This window comes from Dunckerocampus dactyliophorus, chromosome 12, assembly GCF_027744805.1.
Source record: "Dunckerocampus dactyliophorus isolate RoL2022-P2 chromosome 12, RoL_Ddac_1.1, whole genome shotgun sequence".
Classification (NCBI taxonomy): domain Eukaryota; kingdom Metazoa; phylum Chordata; class Actinopteri; order Syngnathiformes; family Syngnathidae; genus Dunckerocampus; species Dunckerocampus dactyliophorus.
In genome coordinates, this window is record NC_072830.1 from 17,432 (window position 1) to 42,132 (window position 24,701).

The window sequence follows — 24,701 nt, forward strand, 5'->3', positions numbered from 1 at the left end:
TGTCCCTCCCGCGCTGTGGCGGTCCTGAGTCACATGGTCGGCCATGTATCCATGGTGTGAAATAAAAGATGGGTGTGGCCAACTTCAACACAACTTTATTGATTACAAAGAAAGGACACGTCCGCTGGCATCCAGTATGTTGGCATCACATCCAGAATGATCCATTAGCAGGGCACATGGTTGGCAAATCATGACAACATTTCAAGGGAACAAATAGAAGCTAGCATGTTAGCAATAGCCTTCCGTGCCAACACAGGAAGAGGGCGGGATGTTGGCAAACAGTCCCTTTAGGAAAACAATACAGAGCAGAATACTAGTAAATATGACAAGCGTTACCAGTAGGTGGCATCAGCCACACGCCACCTGTACGCCCTCAATACCCATAAACACACGTGGAACGTTAGCCACACGATATCATGGAATACACATCAAAGCATCCATCCCATAGCGATACTGCCCTGATATCCCTGATATCATGGATGGATGCGCCCGCCCCCACTTTACATGGGATGCACCAGGAAGCCACTGAACACGCTAGACCAAGTATCTGTAAATCCATGGTCACTATAAGCAATGACATACACCTTCTCTTCATGCTCCAGGTCAACCATCCTGCTGCTGGAGGCCATGTAGTCCTTCCCTTTGATGTTGGTGGTGTCAAACAGGAACATCAGCCACTCTCTGTTCCCATCCTTCTCCTTATACACATCTAGATGAATCTTCTCACCATGTGATCTGTAGGCCAAGGTGAAGAAGTAGGCGCCCTTGTAGGGGGCTGTGAAAATGCCTGCAGGGGGACAATCACACCTTCATTAGTGCCCCCCCCCCCCCAATGATGCTGACTCTAGAGGTAAGGAGCTATGAAGAAATGCTATGCTAGTTAGCAGTCAGGTGGCATCCTACCTGTGTTGGCATCATAGCGGCTACCCATGTTGGTGCGCACGTTGCCAAAGATCACCTTGTCATCACATGTCATTTTGTGGCCCCCTACTGCTGCAAACCACATCTTACGTTTGTCTGCAGGACACATCAGGTGTCAGGTCATAGGTCACCTACACTCCTATGACCTTTACCCTTTCTCACCTACCTGACATGGCATCCAGCTTGCCCACACGTGTGGTTAGATCCTAGAAGTACATGAGTAGAAGTACTACTGCAGTACATCCTGTCTATACATGCTAATCAAGTACTCAGGTGTCTTTTATCTACCTGAATGGTTTTGGTGTTTGTGGTCTGCGCAGTCTTCAGGTCGTCCACACGTGTGGTTAGATCCTAGAAGTACATAAGTAGAAGTACTACTGCAGTACTTGCTAATCAAGTACCCAGGTGTGTTTTATCTACCTGAATGGTGATGTGGTTTGTGGTCTCCGCAGTCATCAGGTGGTCCACACGTGCCTTTAGATCCTATGAGAGTACATGTTGTATGTAATACTGCAGTACTTATACATGCGTGTACATAGAAGTGTCCAGGTGCTTTTACCTTGGCGATGTCTGTCTCTTCCTCCACCTGTGGGAGTGTACACTGTGGGTTATACTGCAGTACTTTCTGTGCATGTACAAACTGTATGAAGGAAACGAACATCACGGGAATGAAATGCTGTCATCGTGAGGAGAAGGAACGTTGGTGTGGGGAAGTATTTCCTCGGCGCACCGCTCGATCGTGGTGAAATCATGACCAACGCTGAAGCGCCTCCTCCCGACTAAACACACTGAACACACCGGCCAAGGTTGGAACCGCCTCTTACGGAGCGTGAATGGAAGCTAGCCGGGTTAGCTTGGTTTAGCATGCTAGTGGGCTGCCTGATATGCAGGTGATACATGTACACAGTCAGGAACTACCTTCCTGTAACGTGTCACCATGAACAACTAACATGGATTCATCCATTCATTCCTGCAGCTCCAGTTAGTTTATCCTCATCAGTCATCAAGATGAAAGCTGCATCTGCGTGTGGAGATTGAAACGCAAGCACCAATCAGGATGGGAGCGACAATGTCAGCTGACCCGTGTGGGACGACGTCTACAAAGTGACCTTTACGTAATCCACCCAAACGACCTTAGCCATCTACCGCTAGCTTGCTATTGACCTTCACATGGAAGTGTTAGCAGATGTGCAGCAAGGGACCATAATATGCTAAGTTTGCAAAGCAACGGTGATCTGTATCTGTTCACCCACCTCAATGACCTGTATCCGTAGCTGGACTCCAATGGGCGGAGCTTAACCCCACAGTGGGCGTAGCTGAACCGGAAAATGGGTGGGCCTTAAATCTGGACATTATTTTAAATTTGAAATGGCATGGATTGATCAGACCCGATAACAGAGCTAGTTAGCTAGCTCGTTAGCTACACCAGTTAGCTGCACGTGCATCTTGTACGACTGAGACAGTCAATGCGTGAGTGACATAGCTAGTTAGCGAGCTAATTAGCTACGCCAGTTAGCACAAGTGCATCTTGTACAGCTGCGACGGTCAATGTGCGAGTCACATAGCTAGTTAGCTACGCCAGTTAGCTACACGTGCATCTTGTACGACTGAGACGGTTAATGCATGAGTTACCTAGCTAGTTAGCTACGCCAGTTAGCTAAACATGCATCTTATACGGTTGAGTCGGTCAATGCGTGAGTTACATAGCTAGTTACCTAGCTAGTTAGCTACACGTGCATCTTGTCCGGCTAGGACAGTCAATGCGAAAGTTACATAGCTAGTTAGCTAGCTAGTTAGCTACGCCAGTTCGCTACACGTGCATCTTGTACTGCTAAGACGGTCAATGCGCGAGTTACATAGCTAGCTAGCTACGCCAGTTAGCTACACGTGCATCTTGTACGGTTGAGTCGGTCAATGCGTGAGTTACATAGCTAGTTAGCTACGCCAGTTAGCACAAGTGCATCTTTTACGGCTGAGACAGTCAGTGCGTGAGTTACATAGCTAGTTAGCTACGCCAGTTAGCACAAGTGCATCTTGTACGGTTGAGTCGGTCAATGCGTGAGTTAGATAGCTAGTTAGCTATGCCAGTTAGCTACACGTGCATCTTGTACAGCTGAGACGGTCAATGTGCGAGTCACATAGCTAGTTAGCTACACCAGTTAGCTCCACGTTCATCTTGTACGGCTGAGACGGTCAATGTGCGAGTCACATAGCTAGTTACCTAGCTAGTTAGCTACGCCAGTTAGCTACACGTGCATCTGGTACGACTGAGACGGTCAATGTGCGAGTCACATAGCTAGTTAGCTACACCAGTTAGCTCCACGTGCATCTTGTACGGCTGAGACGGTCAATGTGCGAGTCACATAGCTAGGTTCCTAGCTAGTTAGCTACGTCAGTTAGCTAAACGTGCATCTTATACGGTTGAGTCGGTCAATGCGCGAGTTACATAGCTAGTTAGCTACACCAGTTAGCATAAGTGCATCTTGTATGGCTGAGATGGTCAATGCGTGAGTTACATAGCTAGTTAGCTACGCCAGTTAGCACAAGTGCATCTTGTACGGCTGAGAGAGTCAATGTGCGAGTTACATAGCTAGTTAGCTAGCCAGTTAGCTACACGTGCATCTTGTACGGCTGAGACCGTCAATGTGCGAGTCACATAGCTAGTTAGCTACGGCAGTTAGCTAAACGTGCATCTTGTACGACTGAGACAGTCAATGCGAAAGTTACATAGCTAGTTAGCGAACTAGTTACCTACGCCAGTAAGCACAAGTGCATCTTGTACGGCTGAGACGGTCAATTCCAAAGTTACATAGCTAGTTAGCTAGCTAGTTAGCTACGCCAGTTAGCTAAACGTGCATCTTGTACGGCTGAGACGGTCAATGTGCGAGTTACATAGCTAGTTAGCTACGCCAGTTAGCTAAACATGCATCTTGTACGGCTGAGACGGTCAATGTGCGAGTTACATAGCTAGTTAGCGACGCCAGTTAGCTACGCCAGTTAGCTTAAGTTGTAGGAGACTTGTAGATTTCTATACGGATGCGCCAAAATGTTTCTCTACTTTGATTCACTTTGTTTGGGCTCATTTGAGGAGCAAAATGCATCTTAGTTCTATGAAATGCTCGCACCATGTGACTGTGTGACTGGCCAATCACAGAGCGTGAAGAGTGAACACATGAGGATTTTCCCTCATCAAGATGACGGACAATGACGAGTTGTGCTCGTTTCATGCTCGTACTCATCAATGCATCATCCGTAACGGATCCTGGTTGTACACAAGTACACAAGTGTATTTACTTCTATGGGTTTAGCTTTGCAGCTTTTGATACCAGACTCTACTGAATTGAATGATATGGTCATGTGATACATCCAAACATGTCCTATACATGCTGAGGACAAACTGTCATGTTTCGCAGGACAGGAGCGAGTGTTTCCTGTCCTGCGCCCTTATTTTGGCGAGGTGTACTTCCGGTGTGGTGGAAGTTCCAGCCCCTTCATGCCTGGTGTCCGCACAGCTGCGGACAATTTGTATTAGCGGCGGTTAAAAGGCCAGCGCCATCGTATGTGCGGCGCTGGTTCATTGTTGATGTCACGGTTGATGACCCTCGTTGCTCTGCCAGCTGTCACCTAGACTTCCCATCTCAGCTACTTTCATTGTTTCCTTTGTCACTTTTAGTTTGGTCCTGTTGCCTTGTGGAAACACAATTATTTTTATTTCTGCACCTTGCCGCCTCGCCTCTGCATACCGGGGGTCAAGTCTTTGACAGCAGCAACCCCCGTCGACACAAACCCTACCTCAACATCCTTGGTCTTTGCAGCTTCTTCACGCAGCTTCTTCAGATCGTCTGTCAGTGTTTTTATGTCAACATCTTTTGCAGCTTCTTCACGCAGCTTCTTCAGCTCGTCTGTCAGCCTCTACAAGAGGACATAATACTATGTAGTACTTCATGTTTATTCACGGGTAAATAAAGTACTGTATCCAACCTGAACTAAGTGGCTATTTAAAACCTGGGATGCTTCCAGCCCGTTCACACGCTTTTCCAGATTCTACAAGACAACACGTTGTTAAGAGTACTTCCTGTCCATGTGGAAATGAAATGTTTCTACCTGGACATCCTTGGGTGTTGCTTCATCCAGTTTCTTCAGATCTTCTGTAAGTCTCTGAAAGAAGACATGTTGAGGGTACTTAGTGTCCATGGATGGAAAACAAGAACTAAAGAACCAACAATAGGATGAAAAAGCAACAAGGAATCATGGAACACGACTGAAACTACAGAGGCTGGATGATCTGGAACAAAACATCAGATCCATGAAAGAGGAGGTTGAAACGTGAGGGGTGTGAGAGTGGAGGAGAAGGAAGCACAGGATAGTAGCTGCATTGAGTGCCTCTCAAACACCATCATGAAGAAAAAGAACACGATTGATGACACGGACCAGAACACATGAATGAATGAATGATGGTGACGGGACGGGGCTTCGGGTTAAAGCCAGGTCTGATCCCGGGGCGGTGGGGAATAAGGATGAACCAGAAGAGATGGAAGTTACTACTTTGGTCCAACCAAAGGAGGTGGACGTAGCCATCCAACCATCCACACTTGCATCCCACAGCACCACAGCTGCCACCATCGTCACGTTCACTACCAGGAAACTACCGAAACAGGGAAAGAAGCTGAAAGGTGCAAACGTCTATCAGGGGTCGGCAACCTTTACCATCAAAAGAGACATTTTGCCTCCTCTTTCGGTCCAAAAAAAATCAGGAGCCACAAAACATGACACAACTTCTAAACTTGTTACAAGCACATAATTCATCCAACAGAAGTGCGTCTACGTTTGGAGGTCTACTCTGGAACCATCAACACTTTACTCTGGAAGTCTTACTGAGTGGTTCCCATGTTTGTCAAATTCTAACAAAACGTAGCCAACTTTAAGATAAAAACATCCATCAGATTAGTCAGATTTGTCCCGTCCTTGACTGTCTTTGCAAAGAGAGGCATTCTTTCATTTTCAATCATTTCCTGTTTATTTTTTAATTGGGAGAACAGATGCACTGATGTTCGTATGAACGATTCTTTCATGTATTCTCCATCTGTGAATGGCTTCCCATACTACCCATACTTCCCAACTGACATCCATCATGGACTGGCCCCCACGTTCACCTGACCTAAACCCAATAGAACACCTCTGGGACATTATGTTTAGGTCCATCCGGCGCCGCCAGGTTGCTCCTCAGACTGTCCAGGAGCTCATGGATGCCCTGGTCCAGATCTGGGAGGAGATCCCCCAGGACACCATCCGTAGTCTCATTAGGAGCATGCCCCCACGTTGTCAGGCATGCGTACAAGCACGTGGGGGCCACACAAACTACTGACAATCATTTTGAGTTGCTACAATGACATTTTAGCTAAATGGACCAGTGTGCTGCATCATTTTTTCACTTTCATTTTTGGGGTGTCTTTGATTCCCCCCCTCTATAGGGTGATCATTTTCATTTCTATCAAATGATGTGGCATCATTTTGTTACTAATACATCACCCACTTATTATCAGGAAACATATTCAACATCATTTTCCCCCAGTTTAGATCTGATGTGTTTTCCAAGTGTTCCTCTAATTATTTTGAGCAGTATATATACGTGTGTATATTTATCAACGAGGCCCTCAGCTGCTTAACCAACCAGAAAATTACCAGACAGGTTTAATTCAATTCATGCCAGGCCCAATAAAAAAAGTGTTCCTTTCATTTTTGTGAGCAGTGTATGAAGGTGCAGGAATGTGTGGGCGTGTAATTGTCACTGAGAATGTATGAAATGCATTCACCACTTTGAGTGAATCAGATTTTTTTTCTGCAGGAAAACAACCTATTTTCAGGTGTTTTTTAATTTTTTTTTTTACAAAATTGTGCGGGAACCACTATATTTTCAGCTTTCACATATTTAATCTTGCTGAGATATGCACTTTTTGCAGTGTACACAATGACCTGCTTGTTTAGCAATTCATTGTTTTCATGCAATTCCTTTTGAATCAAATGTATTTTACATTTTTCATCAATGCATTGTGGACGTAGGGTTGGAGCTGACCTGGTTGCGTGACGTGTGCAGTTGTTGGATTGACAGACAAGGCAACGACAAAAAAAGAAAAATTCCATATTTTTACGTTGTAAAGTGGCAACCGACACGTCTTTGTGTGTCCAACGTTTTATGCTGAATATAACACCCCCTTGCAGAACCTCAGCCATGACACGGATGACTGGTCCTTGCAGTCACTTGTCAGCCCTTTATGTCACATTACAACTGTATGACTGTTCCCTCAACACATTACACAATATACATATATATATATATACAGTCAAACCTGTCTTAGCGGCCACCTCTATAGAACGGCCACCTGCCTATAGCAGCCACTGAAAAATCCCCCCACAGCAAATTTACATGTTATAGACCCTGTGTATAGCAGTCACCTGTCCAACGCGGCCAGCGGCCACCCATTTTGTCTCCCTTGTTCAATATCTGACCGCATATAGTGGCCAAATTACCAACTCAAGTAGAAGCTTCATGCACGGAAAAGTTTTGTTTTCCAATCAATGAAGCCGTCGTGTGTAGACTTAAATTACTGAGTCCTAGCTCAGTCACAATCATTCACAAGATCCACACAAACTGTCAGTTGTTCCACATAAAAAAGCCATCTTCTTTTGAGCTTGCTATTTCCTGGTCAAACATGTAACTTTAAGAGCATTTGCACCAAAACATTACCGCAAAGTAGGCTGGGAACAGGACGTGCTCCCAGCGACGCTACAATAAAAAAAAATCATACGCTAGCATGCATGCGGCAGCGGGAGCAAAACTGAGTTGGGTTGTAGTTAATTGAAGTATTTTAGAATGTACTCACGTTATTTTTCATCAATCCTCATCCACAAATCCATCAAAGTCCTCATCTTCTGTATTCGACACAAACAAAGCCGTCTTCTTTTCCGTTCGCTACTAGTCTGTTAACTTGTCAGTGTTATTCAGCTCCGAAGCAAAGAAGGAAACTTCTCCTGTTGCTTCTGCCAACTTTATTTATTGAACGCGGCCACCAGACAGCAGCTCAGAACACACACACATCTCTCAGCATCGTCTCTCCTTCCTGCTTGCCCACAAGGCAAAGGTCAAACAAGCCCCACTACATAGCTGTCCAGCCAATGCCTGTAAGAAATGACACCGTTTATTTCCTGGTGTGCACTGGTCAATACTGTAATGCCGCTTGTTGTGGGGAAGGAGAGACTCACGTCGCCGATGCACTTTAATGGCTTTATTAACAGCGGAGAACACTGCAGGACTTTACATCCACGCCAACATAAACACACTTCCCAACTCTCTCCAAACTCACGGCTAGCACTGAGCCTAGCTCTCCTGCTCGGGACGCCCACTGTCACTTCCCGTCACTTCCTGATGAAGTAAAGCTGTAATGACACTCTGCCGTATAAAAAGTAAAATATAAAAAACAAGCGTAAGACATTACTAGCACAGCTTTGTTCTGTGGGTGGTGGATATATTCTATCAGTTATTATTAAGCCTCTAGCTTCCTTTTAGTAAGTAAAAACCTTGGCTATGATTGCACTACATTGTCATGTAGACCTACAAAGTACACTTGGAAGAACAAGAGGTGAATAAATGTATTGCAACTGATGTGAAACTGATGAGGGGTAGGATTAAATAAGCTTTGCTTCTTCCTACTCCTTTTTGGACATGCAAAATTGTGAATTGTACTATGTGATGTGCTACTGTTTGACTCATACATGTTCAGGATTAAAACCATGAACCATGATAATAACAAGCCTAGTAGTGCTGTACAACTTTTATCCGCAGTCCGCAGTGCCCTCTACTGGTCAACATTATTATTATTTTCCCTTTTTCTTCTTTTTCCTCTACTGGTCAACATTCAAACAGGACGCCAACCTGTTTAGCGGCCGCCTGTCTATAGCGGCCACTTTTGCAGACTCCCTCTAGTGGCCGCTATAGACAAGTTTGACTGTATATGGATAAATACTAAACATGGTATCAACACGACAACATGGAGAAGGATAACAACTCCAAAACAAGAATGATCAGAGGGAAGGATGACACGTATTATCATTTGACGTCATCAGGATGCCACAAGAAGATCTATAATTGATACCTTTTGTTTCACAGACCACAAGCAACCAGAAGTGGAAAAAGACAAAATGATTAGAGCACCCTTGTTTCTTCAGTTTCTTCTTCATTTGATACACCTAAAGCTACTTTTGTTTGGACAAATGTAACCATGACAACAGAAATAGCTCAATCAGCTCTTCAATGATCTTATATTTTTTATTGTATCTGTCCAAACAAACGTACCTTTAGTTGTACCAGCCATTCAAATGGATCAATAGGCTGAAGAAACAAGGAGGTCTCATCATTTTGCCATGACTGTAGATCAGGACACACATTTTCTGTGACTACTGTTACGACACGTTACTACACGGAGGAGCAATACAACATTCATATCAGCACTAAGTTGTCAGTTAGCACATGAACAGCAGAAGCATGTATGCAAATGATACCACCAGACAATATTTGAATCAATTCAAGCAACCCTTCAAAGTAATCACAATCTGGGAAACTTGGATCAACACTGACAAGGCTGGACTTTCAGATGGAAGGTTAAGGAATGATCTGCATTACCAGGAACAATACAAGTGGAGGAGGAGTGCTGTGCACGTGGCATGGGGGGGGGGGGGGGGGGGGGGGGGGGGGGGGGCATGGCTCTTGACATGGAAAACCATGGCAACTACACCATGGAAACAAGATAACATTTTGGAATGGACAGCCATTGAAATGTGTCAAGAAACAACAGCAAAGCAAAGCAAGCATGTATGAATGTATGAATGATCAAAGACCACAGGCTATAAAAGCCCAAATGTGCTCCAAATGTTGATGTAGTGTCATCATTCCCACTGTCATGCCCTCCTGATGCTAAAGCTAAGAAGCTTTCTCTTTTTCAACGTGGTGGGATTGTGGAGCTGCATAAGCAAGGCCTCTCACAGCGTGCCATGGCTGCTGAGGTTGGGAGTAGGAAATCAGTCATTCTACATTTTTGGAAAGATTCTGAGCATTATGGAACAAAAAAGTCAAGTGGTAGACCCAAAAACATCACACCTGCGCTGAGCCGGAGCATCCCTTTGGCTGTCCATCAAGACACAGGCGGTCTTCCACCCTCATGAAGGCCTTACTGGTGCCCACTGCAGCACAGTAACCATCAGATGGCATCAGAGGGGAAAAGACTTAAAAAAACAAAAAAGGAATTCAAAGACCTCGTCTCCTTCAACGCCACATAAGACTTTGCCAGGGAGCATCAAACATGGGACATTGAAAGGTGGAAAAATTATTCTCTGATGAGATAAAATGTAACCTTGACGGTCCAGATGGCTTCCAACGTTACTGTCATGACAAGGAGATCCCACCTGAGATGTTTCTACCCTGCACAGTGGAGGGGGGGTCCATCATGATATGGGGTGCTCTTTCATTCAGTGGAACACCGGAGGTTCAGGTGGTGCAGGGTCGTCAAACGGATGCAGATGTTGCGGCGGGCATCCTTCATGACCGACAGCCCTCGTCTGTGTGGTACCCACTCTTTTGGACCATCCTGCATGTTAAATCCCATAGAGAACATTTGGGGATGGATGGCAAGGGAAGCTTTTAAAAATGGCCATCAGTTCCAGACAGTTGATGGCCTTGGTGAAGCCATCTTCACCACTTGGAGCAATGTTCCCACTAGCCTCCTGGAAACACTGGCATCAAGCATGCCCAAAGCCATCTTGGAAGTGATGAACAAGAACGGTGGAGCTCCTCATTACTGAGTCCTACTGACAATATTTTTGGTTCTAGTTTGGAGACTTTTTTGTTCTTTTTTGAGCGAAGGTCTTAAGCTGATAAACAGCCTATTTCAGTTGAATTGTTGTTTTCAATAAATTACTTTTTCAAAATGCTTTTTGTCTCTCCCCCCTTCTTGTTTTTGCATATTGTAGCTCTACTTAAAACCTCATTAAGATCCAAATGTGAAAAATGATCATTTTAGACATTTTTCAACTGCTCTTAGGATTTGGATGAGTGTATTTTTGATATAATAATCAGCATGACAGAACAATCATTGTGATGATCAAGACTCTTCTGCTTGTATTTAGTAAACACCACCTGCTTGTATTGTTTGTGAATGTGCTCATCTCGCTACTTTGTTGGACTTCCGTACTCCAGCATTTCAGTATGTGGAACCAAATTATGGATCGGACTGAGTAAAGAACTCAAACAATGCACCAATGTGGAAAAACATATCCTTACGTTAAGAAATCACATGTGAAATACAGGAAGTGAATAATGTACTGCAAGACATGTGAAATGGATGGGGGAGGGGGGTAGGATTAAATAAGCTTTGCTTATTTTCAGAGAAAATTAAACTTTTATCATCTTCTGCAAATCCTGTTACATGTTGTGGTACTTTGTGTCCTTAAAAAAGTATAATGTGTGTGATTTTTACCTCAAAATCCTTGGTTTTTGCAGTTTCTTCACCGAGCTTCTTCACATCTCCTGATAGGCTCTTCACATCTCCTGATAGTTTCTACAAAAGACATGTTGTGGTACTTTGTGTCCTTAAAAAAGTATCATGTGTGATTTTTACCTCAAAATCCTTGGTTTTTGCAGTTTCTTCACCGAGCTTCTTCACATCTCCTGATAGTTTCTACAAGAGACATGTTGTGGTACTTTGTGTCCTTAAAAAGGATCATGTGTGATTTTTACCTCAAAATCCTTGGTTTTTGCAGTTTCTTCACCGAGCTTCTTCACATCTCCTGATAGTTTCTACAAGAGATATGTTGTGGTACTTTGTGTCCTTAAAAAAGTATCATGTGTGTGATTTTTACCTCAAAATCCTTGGTTTTTACAGTTTCTTCACCGAGCTTCTTCACATCTCCTGATAGGCTCTTCACATCTCCTGATAGTTTCTACAAAAGACATGTTGTGGTACTTTGTGTCCTTAAAAAGTATCATGTGTGATTTTTACCTCAAAATCCTTGGTTTTTGCAGTTTCTTCACCGAGCTTCTTCACATCTCCTGATAGTTTCTACAAGAGACATGTTGTGGTACTTTGTGTCCTTAAAAAAGTATCATGTGTGTGATTTTTACCTCAAAATCCTTGGTTTTTGCAGTTTCTTCACCGAGCTTCTTCACATCTCCTGATAGGCTCTTCACATCTCCTGATAGTTTCTACAAGAGACATGTTGTGGTACTTTGTCCATGTCCATGTATGAAAATGACTATGTTCCTGTGTCCTTACCTGCACTATGTTGTCATTGACAGCTTTTGCTGTGTCGAGTCTGTTCACACTTTTTTCCAGAGTCTACAAAAGACGTGTTGTGGTAATATTGGACTTCCTGCCCATGCATGTAAATCAAGTTTTACCTCTACTTTATTGTTGGTTCTGTCTACTCTGTTGTCCAGCTTGTTCACGCTTGTTGCCAGACTGTCCACACGTGTTGCCAGACCGTCCACACGTGGTGCCAGACCTTCCACACGTGGTGTCAGACCTTCCACACGTGTTGCCAGACCTTCCACACGTGGTGTCAGACCTTCCACACGTGTTGCCAGACCGTCCACGCGTGTTGCCAGACCGTCCAGGAGGATGTACGTGTACGTTTGAGGGTGTATTTCTGCCTTCTTTATCGAGTACACGATGCTTACAAGTTTTCCGTCCAGGCTGTCCACATGTACTTTCATAGTCTGTCAAGTACATGTTGTGGGTAATGGGTAAAATTGTAGTTACTGTAAATAAAATATCCATGTGTGTTTCACCTGAATGTCCTCGGTTTTTGCAGATTTTTCATCCAGGTTGTTCAAATCAGCTGCCAGACTCTGTAAGAATGACATGTTGTGGGTGATGATACCGTAGTACTTCTTGTTCGTGTATGGACCTTAACTGACCCAAATGTCTTGTTTCCTATTGTCATATACTGTATATCATGATATATCATATTTACTGCTAGTGTTACATGCAACAGTCTGCATATAGTATGACATTCACTATTTCATGCAAGACAACATTGTTTTGTCTCAAATTGCAACATTCCAAAATATTTTTAACATTTATGAGACTTTTGATAAATATTGATGCAGTAGATTAAATGAATTTCACCACAAAGATATTTGTTCTTTTTTGTAATTCCCGCACACTCCCTGCAACGATATTAAGTGACACGTCCTTCACTGGGACCGCAAGGTGGTTGGTTCCAGTCGTGGCGGTAATCCCAGAACCCGCTGGTGGGAGAGGAGCCAGATGAGGCGGCTCAGGCATCTGGTCAGGATGCCTCCCAGAGCCTCCCTGGGGAGGTGTTCAGGGTATGTGTGACCGGTAGGGGGCCTCGGGGAAGACCCAGGACACGGTGGAGAGACTATGGCTTATCTATGACCTATCTAGAATATTGTTTACAAATCTGTCTTTGCGGCATATCACGATGCTGATTAGACAGCATGGTTGATTTAGGCTGGCCACAATGAAAGGCCACTCAAATGTGCAGTTAGGTGGTGGTCACGCGGATCTAGAACATCTCAGACATGCCCGCTCAAAAGGCACCCGTGTTAACGTACACACCTGCCCACACCATAACCCCACCGCCCACACCATAACCCCACCGCCCATACCATAATGCCACCGCCCACACCATAATGCCACCGCCCACACCATAACGCCACCGCCCACACCATAACCCCACCGCCCACACCATAACGCCACCGCCCACACCATAACCCCACCGCCCACACCATAACGCCACCGCCCACACCATAACGCCACCGCCCACACCATAACCCCACCGCCCATACCATAAACCCACCGCCCATACCATAACCCCACCCCCCATAACATAACGCCACCGCCCACACCATAACGCCACCGCCCACACCATAACCCCACCGCCCACACCATAACGCCACCGCCCACACCATAACCCCACCGCCCACACCATAATAACCCCACCGCCCATACCATAACCCCACCGCCCACACCATAATAACCCCACCGCCCACACCATAACGCCACCGCCCACACCATAACGCCACCGCCCATACCATAAACCCACCGCCCATACCATAACCCCACCGCCCATACCATAACGCCACCGCCCATACCATAACACCACCGCCCACACCATAACGCCACCGCCCACACCATAACCCCACCGCCCACACCATAACGCCACCGCCCACACCATAACGCCACCGCCCACACCATAACCCCACCGCCCACACCATAATAACCCCACCGCCCATACCATAACCCCACCGCCCACACCATAATAACCCCACCGCCCACACCATAACGCCACCGCCCACACCATAACGCCACCGCCCATACCATAAACCCACCGCCCATACCATAAACCCACCGCCCATACCATAACCCCACCGCCCATACCATAACACCACCGCCCACACCATAACACCACCGCCCACACCATAACGCCACCGCCCACACCATAACCCCACCGCCCACACCATAACGCCACCGCCCACACCATAACGCCACCGCCCACACCATAACCCCACCGCCCACACCATAATAACCCCACCGCCCATACCATAACCCCACCGCCCACACCATAATAACCCCACCGCCCACACCGTAACCCCACCGCCCACACCATAACGCCACCGCCCACACCATAACGCCACCGCCCACACCATAACCCCACCGCCCACACCATAACGCCACCGCCCACACCATAATCCCACCGCCCACACCATAACGCCACCGCCCATACCATAACCCCACCGCCCACACCATAACGCCACCGCCCACACCATAACCCCACCGCCCACACCATAACGCCACCGCCCACACCATAACCCCACCGCCCATACCATAATGCCACCGCCCATACCATAACCCCACTGCCCACACCATAACCCCACCGCCCATACCATAATGCCACCGCCCATACCATAACCCCACTGCCCATACCATAATGCCACCGCCCATACCATAACCCCACCGCCCACACCATAACCCCACCGCCCATACCATAACCCCACTGCCCACACCATAATGCCACCGCCCATACCATAACGCCACCGCCCACACCATAACCCCACCGCCCACACCATAACGCCACCGCCCACACCATAACGCCACCGCCCATACCATAACGCCACCGCCCACACCATAACGCCACCGCCCACACCATAACCCCACCGCCCACACCATAATGCCACCGACCACCATAACCCCACCGCCCATACCATAATGCCACCGCCCATAACATAACCCCACTGCCCACACCATAACCCCACCGCCCATACCATAATGCCACCGCCCATACCATAACCCCACTGCCCATACCATAATGCCACCGCCCATACCATAACCCCACCGCCCACACCATAACCCACCGCCCATACCATAACCCCACTGCCCATACCATAATGCCACCGCCCATACCATAACGCCACCGCCCACACCATAACCCCACCGCCCATACCATAATGCCACTGCCCATACCATAACCCCACTGCCCATACCATAACCCCACCGCCCATACCATAATGCCACCGCCCATACCATAACCCCACTGCCCACACCATAATGCCACTGTCCATTGGTGCATTTTAGCATTTTGAATGTACAAACTGGTACGGGAGCCTGAGGCCCACTGTTGTGTCACTCATCCACAAGGATCACCTCCCAAATGCTCACTAACAGACTTAGACAGATCGGTGAACAATATTTGAGAAAGAGGGCTTTGGTGTCCATAGAAAAAGTTTGACATCTTTGAGTTCATCTCATGAAAAAATGGGAGCAAAAACTAAAGTGTTGTGTTTATATTTGTGTTGAGTGTATTTAGAATAGTGTCAAGGTTCACATACGTGTGAGGCAGTTAGAAGGATCAATCGTCCGTCGCTACATCGCTGCTTGAACAGCCCCCCCTCACTCAATCGCCGTTTTTCACAAATGAATAAAGGATTGCTGTTTTGTGGTGCATATTTAAGCAAATTGTACTTATTCTTGGCCTAAATGAAGCATTTTCAAGCATGACGATGGCTAAACGGCCTTGTGAATGAATGAATGAAGAAGTGAATCGGCCATTTAAAGCTACCATTACAATTGATGAGACAACAGCCCAGGTTTTTTATAGGAATGGAGCCTTACTTGGTGGAAATTCACTTATCACAGTGGAGTCTGGAACCAATTAATCACAATAAACGAGGGACGACAGTACATGAAATAATTGCACATTAGACATACTGATGACGTAAACTAAAGTTAACTTTGCATTCACGACACATGTGGCAACAACAGTCAGGAGTTGCCTGGAAGATGCCCTGGAAAGACTTGGAAGACTGAAAAACGTCAATACGTGTGCTAAATGAAATGTATTTTCATGATTATGTTGTGCTTTGCTCTAAATAAAACATGGTTTTAATGTTGCAGACACATTGTCTCAATTTACTAATTCAGCTAGTTTGCAATGTTTAAGTGTGTGTGTGGTGTGTTTACCTCAACATCCTTGGCCTTTGCTGCATCATCATTCAGCTGGGTCAGATCACGTCTTAGATTCTACAAAAAGATGTTCTGGTCACTATACTATATACTGTATAGTACAGTAGTAATATGTATTACCTCAACATCCTTGGCCTTTGTTGCATTGTCATTCAGCTGGGTCAGATCACGTCTTAGATTCTACAAAAAGATGTTCTGGTCACTATACTATATACTGTATAGTACAGTGGTAATATGTATTACCTCAACATCCTTGGCCTTTGCTGCATCATCATTCAGCTGGGTCAGATCATGTCTTAGATTCTACAAAAAGATGTTCTGGTCACTATACTATATACTGTATAGTACAGTAGTAATATGTATTACCTCAACATCCTTGGCCTTTGCTGCATCATCATTCAGCTGGATCAAGTCATGTAAAAGATGTTCCGGTCACTATACTATATACTGTATAGTACAGTAGTAATATGTATTACCTCAACATCCTTGGCCTTTGCTGCATTGTCATTCAGCTGGGTCAGATCATGTCTTAGATTCTATAAAAAGATGTTCTGGTCACTATACTATATACTGTATAGTACAGTAGTAATATGTATTACCTCAACATCCTTGGCCTTTGCTGCATCATCATTCAGCTGGGTCAGGTCACGTCTTAGATTCTACAAAAAAATATTCTGGTCACTATACTATATACTGTATAGTACAGTAGTAATACTGTATGTATTACCTCAACATCCTTGGCCTTTGCTGCATCATCATTCAGCTGGTTCAGGTCATGTCTTAGATTCTACAAAAAGATGTTCTGGTCACTATACTATACTGTATACAGTAGTACCTGGCATAACGTAAAAAATTTATGTAATGTAATGTAATGTAATGTAAATTTATGTATGACGTTTTTGCATTGGATTAGGCTATTTACATGTATTTTACGCTTTAAATAACATAAAATCCCTATAACATAAATGTTCTTGGAACAGATTATTTACGTTGTTGGGGCGTCTACTGTAGTACAGTAGTAATATGTATTACCTCAACATCCTTGACCTTGTCATTCAGCTGGGTCAGACCACGTCTTAGAGTCTGCAAAAGGATGTCTGGGTCACAATACTATGTACTGTATAGTACAGTAGTAATATGTATTACCACAACATCCTTGGCCTTTGCTGAATTGTCATTCAGCTGGGTCAGGTCACATCTTAGAGTCTGCAAAAGGATGTTCTGATCACTATATAGTACTTCCTGTCATGTGTTATAAACTATAAATGTGATTTATCCATTTTATTCTGCATATCTATTTAGATTTTTATGTACTATGGGAATGTTTGCCCTTTTGGAATGGATAATGACAAGAACCCTAATATAGAACGCCGTTTGACGACCCCTGCACCACCTGAAGCTCCGGTGTTCCACTGAATGAAAAAGCACCCCAGATCATGATGGACCCCCCTCCACTGTCAGAAAACATCTCAGGTGGGATCTCCTTGTCATGCTAGTAACGTTGGAAGCCATCTGGACTGTCAAGGTTACATTTGTTCTCATCAGAGAATAAAACTTTGTTCCACCTTTCAATGTCCCATGTTTGATGCTCCCTGGCAAAGTTTAAACAGGCACTTTTGTGGCATTTTTTGTTTTTTAAAGCCTTTTCTCTCAGATGCCATTTGATGGCTATTGCGCTGCAGTCGGCACCAGTAAGGACCTTCATGTGGGTGGAAGACCGCCCTGTGTCTTGATGGACAGCCAATGGGATGCTCCGGCTCAGCGCAGGTGTGATGTTTTTGGGTCTACCGCTTGACTTTTTTGTTCCATAATGCTCAGGATCTTTTCAAAAATGTAGAATGACTGATTTCCTGCTCCCAACCTCAGCAGCCATGGCACGCTGCAAAAGGCCTTGCTTATGCAGCTCCACAATCCCACCACGTTGGAAAAGAGAAAGCTTCTTAGCTTCACCATCAGGAGGGCATGACAGTGGGAATGATGACACCACGTCAACATTTGGAGCACATTTGGGTTTTTATAGCCTGTGGTCTTAAACTTTTGATCAGCTGATAAACAGCCTATTTCAGTTGAATTGTTGTTTTCAATAAATGACTTTTTCAAAGTGCTTGTTGTCTCACCCCCCCTTTTTTGATCAGGTTTGTATTAAACCCTCATTTTGAAGGTGTGGTGGCTTTTATTATGTAGTGGCACACTGCCCCGATCAATGACATGTAGCTGAAACCCTGGGTCTTACCTGAAGACAAGACTCCAACATGCGCACGCGTTCTTCCAGGGTCTGTAAGACAACATGTTGTGAGTAATAATAATACTCTTGTACTGTCCAATAAAGATCTTGATCTTTACTTGGGCTTTTTCAGTGTCCTGCATGTCCACAGGTGGGGACGGCATCTGTAAGAGAATATGTTGTGGGTAATATTCTATCACTTCCTGTTAAAAAGTACCTGTTTTTACCTCAGTTTCCATAGTTGCTGTTGTTAGTGCAGCCTCCTCAGGTGTAGGCAGAGTCTACAAGAGAACATGTTGTGGGTAATATTCTATATAAAATGTAAAAAAAGAGATGTTTTACCTCAGCTTCCACAGTTTTTGGTGCTATTTCCACTTCCTGCTTGTCCACAGGTCCTGTATGCTTGTGCAGGTTAGGTGGTGCAGACACCAGTAGGATGTAGATGAGTCCAAAGATGAAGATGAAGAGGATGGCGATTAGGATCATTATGAGACTAAAGGCCTTTTGAGGCTTCTTGCCTGGTATGTCTACCTTCCTCATGTTTCAAGTTGTGTGTTGTGTGATGGCTGTCAATCAGTTGAAACATTGAAGCGTGATGAAGCGCATGTTGTCCATAGTTAAGTCCTAATTAAGCGCAGGTAGATGAAGTGTTTATCAATAATAAGTAGGGATGTAAATCTCTGTGGCACATACACAAGTTAAGATACAATTCTAAAGCCATATATTTAAAAACACAACAGTACAAACGATACGGTTCCACGGTTCCATTTGTTGTAGACGTGAATGTTACGATCAAAGTGGTGTTCTTACAGTATTTTCAAACGTGTAAAAGAGCATGCTGCACAGGCGGCGGGAAACCTTCAGGCACAATGATGAAACAAATCATCATTTACATCAAAAGGTGTGGAACTTTTGGAAATGTAGCCTTTATTTTGGTAAAAAATGATATCCCACATTTTGCACGTTTGATGTGAGCGGTCGGACAGTCCTTGAAGGCACCATTTAACTTTCTCCCATACTCTAGTGTATTTTTAGCCTTTTTCTTTCCCCTCATATTTGCTCCCAAATGCTAATGCTACTGCATGTGTGACCTTACTACAGTAATATTCAGACCTACACGCCTTCAATTGACCATAAATGGTCGATGCAAAGTGGCTCATGAATGCGGCGTCCATATTTAATCAGCCTTGATTGCATTTTGCTGGGGCCTTCTGAATCACGGCTGCCACGGGAAATCTTAGTTGGAGACATGAGGAAATATTTGGAGGACACAGCAGTGGCATTATGAACAAGAGGAAGATGAGCGAGTGGCGTCCGCTGTCAAACCGGAGCAGAACTTTCAAAAAAGTGGTGGGATATCAAGGCACACGTTTCCATTCTTTGTGAGCGTGTTTCTAGGTTTTTCCTAATGATAGAACATTTTAGATGAATGCAAGCTTCGAGGTGGACGCAATGGCTCAAAGTGAATGAAGTCTTATAGTTTAAAAATGTTCTCCTTCATGACATCAACACCACCATGAAAATGTGAGCTAAAATCTTTCCTGGCGACTAGCTAGCGTGTTGATAATGCTAGCGCCGCTAATGCTTGTCACTACGCAATCCGTACGGCAAAAGCAATCGGTTGTACACACGTGCGAGACTACGTCACTTCCTCCATTTGCAAATTTGGAGGGTTATTTTCTAAGTGATTCTTATTAAGACTTTGCAGATGTTTCTTCACCAAGCGTGAGCCTACATAAAAACGTAGGCATTGACCATAGTGCATGCGCAGATAAAGAGATAAACGTGTAAAATACAATACAAGTAAATAGAATAAAACATAAAAGAAGACAAAGCAAGGTATTTGAATGTAAGCAACCATAAGCAATATAGGAATATAGAAAATACACATACAGCCATGGCAAAAATGTTCTAAAGCATTCAGCAATGGTGGAAGTTGCATCTCCATGTGTGGCTTGAAACCCCACGCGGGAGCAAGAGCGAATCAGGAGAGGAGCTTAATGTCAGCTGACTGATGTCATATGACATCTACAAAGGGCCGCTTACGCCATCTACCTTGGCCATCTACCGGTAGCTCGCGATCGACGTAATGGGCGCCCCTGATCTAGACGATTCAGCTAGGGTTTTTTTGTAAGTGGACTAATAGCATCCATCCAAACAGATCTTTAACTTGTGTGTTTTTTTTAAGCCATTGCACCTGAAATTTGTTTGGGGACCCCTGCCTTACAGCATGCTTGGGGATATGTGCTCTTTTACACTTTTGAAAATACTGTACACACAGACAGGTTGCCTGGCAACCTTACCAAGACAGCCGCCACGCTTAATGTACACACTGGCACACGCACACACACCCTTGACGCAAGCTGGAATCAGTTAGCACATAATCACACACTGATCCAATGAGGAAGGAGGGCGGGACTCAAGAAAAGCATATCAGAGTAGCCACTCCCTAGTTTTGGGACTTCCTGAGGGGATCCTGCATGCTGCACTTTGTGACATCTTCATCTTTTTGTGACAATTTTATCACTAAAAGATCGAAAGACAGAAAAGTGTGCCCGCCTGATCTCTTCTTGGAAAATAAGAACTGGGATGTTTCAATTGGGGGTTTGTCTAGGATCCCTAGAGGTCCTACACCTCCACAGTTTCTCTTTCAGCCAGCAGCCGCTCCTCCAAATTTCTGAAGGTACAGGCAGAAAACCTGTTTGGTTGAATTTCTGCCATCATTTGCTCAGCTGAATGGACTAACATAACTTAAATTTTTCCCCAAATTTTTTCAGCAACCATCAACACCCTCCTCAGCAACCATAACAGGATGTTTAATAAGCTGCTGATTGTCTTTTTAGTGAGCCTAGACAAAAGAACCGGCTTTTTATTATATCTTATCCATGGTGCAAGTGAACAACATTTGTGTCACTGTAACGTCATGGAAACCATGCAGTCTGTCAATCATTTCATTTCTGTATTGTACCTGGTTTCAGCCCGGACGGAATGCTGAGCTGGCTGAAATTTAAAATGTGAAGGGAAATTAGACAAATGACGAGCCGCTCGTCTTCAGCTCATCCTCACTAATTGTTGTGGATGTTATGTTAAGATAATAAATGTCTGGAACATGTCAGAAGTTGAATAATGCTAGACCAACTACTGGGTGGGGATACATTGGTGCACCGAGGGTTTATGCTAGGGGCCGACTCTTGGCGGACCTGATATTTGTGTGTGTTGAGGCAAAGGTGATCAAGCCGCCGAAAGAGACCCACCTTTGTGTGTTAGCAGGACGGTTGAAAACAGGCTTTATCGAACACCAAAGAGATTCCCCTGCAACCTATCCGTGTCGGGGACCGGATTCCAATATTCTTGTGAGCATTTACTGTGCTGTGTGAAAATAAACTGTGCTTAGAGTGGTGTGGACGGGTGGTGCTAACAGAACCCACTGTCTGAAGTAGGCTGGCTGAAGCCATTCAATCGGGCTTGGTGTCTGTGGTGTGCTCCTTACGTGACCACCACTTGGGTGGAGAGCTTGGGACATAGCGTGCCATACGTCTCTGCCGGCCAGCTCATGTGAATGATGATGGATGAGAGGAGGAATGACGGAGGGCTTCGCCTTCCGGCCAGGACTATTGGTATATGGAGTCCAGCCGACAATCCCACCGACACGTCTTCCAATGAGGAAGCAGTGCCTGGGGACTCCATGATGGCCTCTCCTAACTCTGGGGTTGAGGTGCTGAGGTGGTTAAAAAAAAATCCTTAAAGCCTTGGATGCTGTGGGGTGTTGTGGTTAACATGACTGCAGCATACCGTGGACATCGGGGGCGGTGCCTTTAGATTGGAGACCAGGGTGGTGGTCCCCCTTTTTAAGGAAGGGCAGATGGTGTGTTCCCACTATCATGGGACCACACTCCTCAGCCTTCCTGGTGAAGTCTGTTCAGGGGTTCTGGAGAGGAGGATCCGCCGGACAGTTAAATCTTGGATTCAGTAGGATCAGTTTGTTTTTCGTCCTGGTCGTGGAACTGTGGACCAGCTCTACACTCTCAGTAGGGTCCTTGAGGGTGCATGGGAGTTTGCTAGAGTTGACTAGAATTACACTGCCATGCTTGCAACACTCACACACCCACACACTTGATTGACACAAGCTGAAACCAGAGCATATCAGACTAGCCACTTTCTAGTTTCGGGACTTCCTGCCCCCTGATATTGGCTTTTTTGCCAATATGATATGCCGATATTGTCCAACTCTTATTTTTCGATTCCGATATAAGCCGATACCAATACCGATATGTGTACCATCACATATCTCCTGTGGTGGAATGAACACATCTCTGTTGTGAAGCTAATGGATAGAGCATCAACAATTAGCTTCTCCACGTGGCTGTAAACAACACTGTACAGCTCGAGAAAGCAAACATCTGAAACATACAACACTTGTGATCGGGCATGGCAAAGCATGGAACTCCTGTTTGGTGCATCCGGCATCTTGCGCGGTAGAAAAGTGCTGGTTATCCAGTGTATTACACATTTTCTCGTTGATGGCTTTCGCCCTGGGAATTGGAAGAATTGAAAGAAGCGTCTTGGTTCCACCTCGCGGAACCAAGACGCTTTGCAGTCGGCGCAAATCCAAGTTTAATATCCGAAGAAGACTCCACAGCTATAATGTTAGTCAGGATCTAGCAAGCTTGTTGCTAGAAAAACGCTTCAGACACGGTTTGATGAGGTCATCATTTGCACACCGGATAATACGGGAGCCAATAGGCATATATACAGCATTCTTTAAAATCAGTTTTCATTGTAGGGAAAATACCCGATACCGATATTGACCCATATTACATTTTGATGCCATTATTCGGACAGCCCTACTTTTTGTGGATCAAAACCTCTTCCAATCTGTGATTAATTATGAATTAACTATGGACAAAATACAATTAATCACGATTAAAACAGCTATTGACAGCTGTTAAGATTGATGAGAAGTGGAGAAAGAAAAGGTTATTTTGATTGGTATGTTTAGCTTCAAAGCCCTGGCAGATGGCTCTCACAACGAGACCAAGGTTAATTCTATCTACTGTCACTGTGATTTGAGTCGTCCCGGAGTACATCGCCCGCCTGCCAGAGAGAAGCGAGAAGTTACTGGAGCACTGCCCATATTTATTTTATTGTCATTTATACAGTGGTATCTTGGCATACGAGTGTCCCAACTGATGAGTGTTTTTTACATGTGAGCCGTCGCTCGGCTGATTTTTTCCTGCGAGCTTAAATTTGGGTTAGGAGTTGCTGCTATTTACCATCCGGCAAGAGCCAAGGACAGCTATTTGGGGGCTTGTGTCATTATGACGATGGCTGAAGACGAGAATGGACGTAAATCACATTAGCAGCGCCACTAGCTAGTCACCTGGAAAGATTTTTAACACATGAGTAAAACATACATACATGATAGCCTTCTAATTGATCTTATTTATGATGCTTTGTGTCCAACTATGACAGGAACAACATCAAATTAAAAGCACGACATGACTAGAGCCACCATCCACCAGTACCAGCCTGGGCTGTTTTTCAGAGAGCAAATATACATGTTAGCACTCAATAAGCTAAACAAATCTTACCTTCCTTAAATCTTACCATAGTATCAGCATTTGGGAGCAAGTATGAGGTGAAAGAAAAAGGCTAATATATAAATATAGCATAGTAGTCTATCTGTGCAGCATGGGACAAAGTTGCACGGTGCATTCAAGGACCGTTCAACAAAGTGAGACAAATCTCCGCTCACATTAAATATTCAAAAACTGGGGGATTTAAGTGTATATTATTTTTTGAATGAAATAATGGCCCATATTTCCAGAACTGACAACCCTTTACATAAAATTTGATGTACCGTAAAGCACCGTGTATAAACCGCACTTTTTTTTCCACTGGTAAGAAGCAAAAAATCGGGGTGCGGTTTATACACGATGACAGGTCTGTGACCAGATGCAGAAATTGACTACGAGTCCATTTTAGAATAGGCGTCTGTGGGTCAGACAGTTGCTTTGACT

At 44.8% G+C, this 24,701-nt stretch overlaps 1 protein-coding gene across 1 annotated transcript; it reads right to left on the bottom strand.

Annotated features, from left to right (window-relative positions):
• Positions 1-200: 200 nt before the first annotated feature.
• Positions 201-19,221, bottom strand: LOC129191437 (uncharacterized). Its single transcript, XM_054794806.1, has 15 exons — positions 19,024-19,221; positions 16,934-16,993; positions 16,455-16,514; positions 12,758-12,817; positions 12,514-12,685; positions 12,368-12,471; positions 5,026-5,079; positions 4,903-4,965; positions 4,714-4,833; positions 1,481-1,507; positions 1,342-1,404; positions 1,210-1,272; positions 1,088-1,127; positions 904-1,017; positions 201-787 (listed from the first exon to the last, which is right to left on the bottom strand). The coding sequence occupies exons 1-15, from the start codon at positions 19,219-19,221 to the stop codon at positions 501-503; spliced, it is 1,485 nt and encodes a 494-aa protein (XP_054650781.1). The 3' UTR covers positions 201-500.
• Between the last annotated feature and the right edge of the window lie 5,480 nt (positions 19,222-24,701).

What these genes read in the sequence shown, in the direction of transcription:
- LOC129191437 (XM_054794806.1), bottom strand. Translation starts at nt 19,221, where the DNA reads ATGAGGAAGGTAGACATACCAGGCAAGAAGCCTCAAAAGGCCTTTAGT. An exon ending in CAACACCCAAGGATGTCCAG is followed by an intron (nt 4,966 to 5,025) that starts GTAGAAACATTT and finishes GTTGTCTTGTAG; the next exon opens with AATCTGGAAAAGCGTGTGAA. An exon ending in CAAGCTGGATGCCATGTCAG is followed by an intron (nt 1,018 to 1,087) that starts GTAGGTGAGAAA and finishes TGTGTCCTGCAG; the next exon opens with ACAAACGTAAGATGTGGTTT.